We start from the raw sequence: 6,000 nt of genomic DNA, 5'->3' as shown, positions 1-6,000 counted from the left end.
ATAAAAAATATTCGATCTTTTAGTGGTCGGTAAAAAGAATTATAAGTTCATATAAATCTTATACCATAGTACCATAAAATTATAACTACAAAAGTTTAATATGTCTTCTAAACAAAATTTTATTATAAACATCATTGCAAAAACTTTGATGTGGCAAAACTTTAATAATCAATAAAAGTAAAATTAAGTTAAAATTACGCAAAAATTAAGCAAAAAATAAGTAAAATATAACTTTTTGTTTGGAAAAATATAATACTATAAAGAGAATTTTTTTTATCTTAATTAGTTAGCAAGATAGAAAATGAAAACTCATCTCATAGAAAATACTTAAAATATAAAAGTGTCAAATATTTTTCACAAAACAAAGATAATTCATAATCTCTTTTTTTTTTGGACAACAAATAATTCATAATCTCTAATTTAGGATGTATCGCATTATTAAACTTTCATGAAGTTGAGATATATATTGAAATTATCAGAACTTAAACTGATACATAAAAGTTAGGCGCAGACTGTGTCATTAAGAGAGATGGTTTTGTTTTCCATTGTTTCCAAACGGTGTCATTAAACAAATACATGAAACTGATGATTTGGAGTGTTAAAAATAGAAAAAGAGGGTGTTTAATGTGGGGGAGGGTGTTGCAACCATTGTGGAGGATCTGATGCGTCGCGCTTTCATCTGTCAGATCTTGCTTACTTCCATTTTATATTTGGTTTTCACGTGATGATGCGTTGCTTCCGATGATAAACATTTATTGATTTGGCCCACCTAACCTTATCTCACGGGAAATAAATACATAGTAACTACGTTGCCATCACAACAAGTCTGTCTGAGAGATATAGTTCATTACTCCATTACATATCTCTCAACCATGGCGTATAACGTGATCAAGATCTCTCGGATCAGCCCCGCAACAGATCTTGTCGACTCCCTCATCCTCCCACTCAGTTTCTTCGACTTAGTGTGGCTAAAAGACATTCCCACGAACCGAGTCAGCTTCTACAAACTCACCGAGTCATCTCGCCACTCCTTCTACTCACTCATCCTCCCCAAGCTCGAGCACTCCCTCTCCCTCGTCCTTTCACACTTTCTCCCTCTCTCCGGCCACGTCAAGTGGAACCAAGAAGATCCCAAGCCGCACATCATCATCTCACCGCAAGATGCCGTCTCTCTCACGGTGGCTGAGACAGATGCCGACTTCTCTCATCTTTCCGGCAAAGGGCTCCGTTACCAGACTGAGTTATGCGCTCTAGTCCCCGAGTTACCGGTTTCCTCTGACTCAGCGCCTATTCTCACTCTTCAAATCACTTTGTTCCCGAACCAAGGCTTTTGCATCGGAACCACAATCCACCACGCTGCCGTGGACGGCAAGACTCTCGTGAAATTTCTCAAATCATGGGCTCACATCTGTAAGTACGGAGCAATACCGCAAGATCTTGACCTACCTATGCTTCTAGATCGTACGGTTATAAATCTTCCATCCGAACTGCCGAATCTCTCTGTAGACGTAAGAACACTAAAGCTTCCTCCCGTGAAAGAGATCGAAGAAGACGTGGTCAGGTTCGCGTTCGAGCTGACTCATGAGAACGTGAAGAAACTCAGGGAGCGAGCCAAAAGCGAGTCGACTCGCTCCGATCTTCAGCTGTCGACTTTCGTAGTCACGTACGCCTATGTACTGACATGCGTTGTGAAAGCGCGTGGAGTCAACGCGGACCAACCGGTTCCTTTCACGTTCGTTGCTGATTTTAGAGACCGGTTAGACCCGCCGGTTCCTGCGAGCTACTTTGGGAACTGCGTGTTGCCTATCAACTTCTTAGGGTACAAAGGCAAGATGTTTTTGGGAGAAGAGGGGTTCGTTAACGGTGTGGAGATTGTCAATGATGCGGTCAGAGATTTGAGTTTGAGAGGGGCTGAGTCGATATGGGAGTTGTATGAGGAAGGGTTGAAAAAGATAGAACCAGGTATAAAGAAGCTGTCCGTTGGTGGGTCTAACAGGTTTGGGATATATGAGACGGATTTTGGGTGGGGACGACCCGTTCATACTGAGAATGTATCCAACAGCGGAAACCTTCTCTACTCTATGTCGGAGAGCAGGGATGAAGCCGGTGGTGTGGAGATTGGCATGTGTTTGAAGAAATGTGAGATGGATGTTTTTGTTACTGAGTTTCAAAATGGACTGTAAGATGTGGAGGTTGGTATGTGTTAGTAGGGGTGTTCAATCCGGATATCGGTTCGGTTTCGGTTCGGTTTTTTTCGGTTTTCGGTATTTCGGTTAGTAAAATATAACTACCATTCTAAATCCATATTTACTTCGGTTCGGTTCGGTTTATATACCGTCGGTTTTCGGTTTATTCGGTTTTATACCAAAAAACATAATTATTTTGTTTGAGATCATATTATATGAATTTTAGAGTCATATTGTCAACACAGTCATTTATTAAAAATATATTACCTGTTCAAATAAATGAACAAAAAAGTAAAAATACTTCTACCATCAAATAAAATAATCAAATCTATAACTAAAATCAAAGCTTGAAATTTTGAAAATAAAAATATGAAACAAAACAGAAACATGAAATAAAAGTTTTTCCACTCTTCCATATTTAGTGTTCATTAAAATCATGCATTTTCAATTGAAAATTTTCCATTAATTATTGTCTATCAAACTTATAATCTTCATATTAATTTAGTGAAGACTAAAATAAATCAAAAAGATAAAAAAAAGACTTAGAAAATAAAATGTGAATTGCGATGTATTGTTATTTAGTTATAGTTCAAGTGTTTTACAAATTAAGGTTTTTTATTACTATAAAATTATAATAGTTATTAACACAAATTTAACTTATGTAACAAATAGATTTTCATGTATTGTTATAAAATAGATACATATTTACATGTTTCTACTTTTAATCGGTTTTGTTCGGTTTATTCGGTTTAATCGGTTATATACCAAACCATATCCAAATCCTACGGTTTTTATAAAATTATATCCATTCGGTTTATATGGTATATACCAAAACCAAACCATATTGTCTATTTCGGTTCGGTTCGGTTCGGTACGGTTCGGTTTTACCATATTGAACAGCCCTATGTGTTAGAGAAAAATGGGAGATGGATGTTTTTATTTCTGAACTTCAAAATGGATTGTAAAAAACAAGTATGCGATCATGCATTGAATTTCAAATTATCGTTGTACTTGATTAGTCACTCATGTTAATATTAGAGTTTTTCCCATGCTGCATTTGGGTTCAATTTTGGTGAAACTAATTTTTGATAAAAGGTCGACTATTGGTTTTATTTGTTTAGCTTGGGTGCGTTTTTTGTATTATAGTGGGAACTGGGAAGTTATGTGATAGGTAGGAGGGTTAGTTTGTTTTGTGGTTGTTGTGTGTTACTACTCTAAAACAGTTGGGCTGAATAAGGGATGTAAGCTATATTCGTTTGCATGTTGCAGCGACATGCGATTATGACAATGTGATGAAATGTTGTTTGTTTTGTGAATTGTGATCATAGGTTCTTGCGACCAACGACCGAATGTTTATTTTATTATTGTCTGTTATAAACATTTTAATTTTTAACCGTTAACTTTTAGCAATTTAAAGTCGTGATTTGCAACTAATTGCATGTCGCAGCGATACTACAAACATGGTTGTACATTGAACTTGGGTGTTTGTTTTGGTTTGAAGTTGTATTCGTTGTTGTTTTGTGTTTATTTATTTTTTTCCTACTTGGTGGCTATGATTATTATTTACTTTGAGTTTATTTTTCTTGGTAGAGTTGTTTAATATAAACTAGGTTAAAATCGGCGTATTTACTTATGAAATAATAAATATATATAAAATAATTAAAAAATCAGTAACTATTATATATATAATTAAATTGGTGCAAACATATAAATAAATTTAATTAATCCAAACAATAACTTTTTTCTATTTGATAGGATATATAATTAAATTTAAATGATATTAACAACATAATATATTAATATTAATGTCTATTAAATTATGCTTTATACTCATATGTTTTTTTGATCACTTGTATCTTTTATAGTAAAAACTTTAAATTACTTACAACACAAATTTTATTGTGCGATTAATAGTTTTAGTAATTTATAATTTAAAAAAATTAAGTTATCAATGTGTGTTCAAAGCTTTTATCAAAAACAAAATTGTTCAGAGTAAATTTTGAAATTAAAATATTTATGTATTTTATATGAAACATAGTTTAATTTAAAATGATATATATATATATATATATATATATATATATATCTTTTAATCTTAATAATTAATTAATTAGACTTTTTACTTATATGATTTTGTAATCATTTGTATATTGTCATAAATCAAAATTTTAAACCATAGATCACATAATTTGAATATGAGACCTTTAACAATTTTAGTAATTTATAGTCATTTAAAAAAAATCAAAATATAACATATATAGAAAAATCTAAATTTTTATTATATAGTTAATGTAGTTATTTAATTTATTGTAATAGTTGAAAATTAAGCAAATATGATAGAAAATACACTAATTTTTATCAAATTTTTATTATTCAAAATCATTAATTGTCATATATTTTAGTCACATTAGACAATTTCGTAACTTTTATTTAAGGAAATAATAAAGAATATTAACAATAAATTTATGATTAGTTTAATAAAAAACTTATGATATAATTAGATGAACCAATCTATTTTTCTAAAGATTTTAAGAATCATATGATGACACGTGACTATAAAAAGAAGTTGTAGTGTTTTTCAAGGAGATTTTAAACAAATATGAACTCGTGTTTTCAACATTGTGTGGTCACGTTTTTATGTGTTTTATTCAAAATTGAGATTTTATCTTTATATGTGTTTTGGTGGTCGGCATGACATGTTTGAGATGGTATTAGAATTACTAGTGGTATTCCGGCGCTACGCGTCGGATTTATATGTTTTATTTTTATTGAATTAAAAATTATTTTTTGATGTATTTGATAGTGGTTTGTGAAAATAGCGTATTATTTTGTTTCGTACTTGCTTAGAACAACATGAATAACAGCATGAGTGGTTTTTATAAATTAATGAATAAGTGGTTTCATAGATTAATATTTTTTGCCACTAAAAAGAGACATGTGAAGAAGTAACCTCAGAAACGTCCTTTTTTTAAGAATCGTTTTTTTTTCTCTTCTATTTTCCTTTAGGCTTTCTCTTTCTTATTTCTAATTTTTTTTTGTTTTTTGATCTGGTTAGAAATGATGCAAGAGACTTCTGTTCTGTTGCACTTGCTCATACCCGGTTATCTTGAGTGCTTTTGGTTAAAATCGTTGATTGATGGTTCCATGATATTACCAACGTTGTCTGCTCCTCGACGATTGATCTGCACATGCAATGATATTTCTTTGGATTTGTTTATGGATTTTTTTATTGATTTATAATGAATGATTTGAAATCCATTTTTGAAGATATATAATGGTTATGTGGAAGAAGCATAGTGATATTGAGTTGGTATTATACACCCGTGAAAACTTATGCTAAAAAATTTCTTATAAATAATATTTAAATTTGTAAATTCTTTATTATTTGTTAAAAAGGACTAATATTGGACCTAAAAACAATATTGATGTAAATTCAGCTCATTATGGTAGAATATTTAGTTGTTAAACATTTAAAAATTGTTCGAAAAAATTTCATTTATACTTTGAGAGTAATAGATGTTTTAAATATATATAAATTTAATTTTGTTAAGTTAAAAGTTTAAGCTGAAATATTGTTCAAGACAACAATTTATAATAAAATGATAGACTTTTTTTTAATGAAAATATATGATAGGCTTTTACAATTAATCAACATAATAACCTAATTTTATTAAATTGATGACATATTCATAATTTCATACATGCTGGTTTGTTTTATAATTTTATCTATATCTCTATTAAAATTTAGAATAGTGTTCATTATTTTAATGCATGGAAACACATGCTTTGTTCACATTGATCAAATAATTTAAAA

At 30.8% G+C, this 6,000-nt stretch overlaps 1 protein-coding gene across 1 annotated transcript; it reads left to right on the top strand.

The window, feature by feature from the left end:
* Positions 1 to 641: 641 nt before the first annotated feature.
* On the top strand, positions 642 to 2,207 carry LOC106394116 (BAHD acyltransferase At3g29680-like). Its single transcript, XM_013834719.3, has one exon. It carries the CDS (start codon positions 873 to 875, stop codon positions 2,181 to 2,183), a length of 1,311 nt encoding a protein of 436 aa, XP_013690173.2. The 5' UTR covers positions 642 to 872; the 3' UTR covers positions 2,184 to 2,207.
* Positions 2,208 to 6,000: the final 3,793 nt, after the last annotated feature.

The sequence above is a fragment of the Brassica napus genome, chromosome A4 (genome assembly GCF_020379485.1).
Source record: "Brassica napus cultivar Da-Ae chromosome A4, Da-Ae, whole genome shotgun sequence".
In the NCBI taxonomy this organism is placed as follows: Eukaryota; Viridiplantae; Streptophyta; class Magnoliopsida; order Brassicales; family Brassicaceae; genus Brassica; species Brassica napus.
This window is presented reverse-complemented; position numbering and strand designations above follow the sequence as displayed.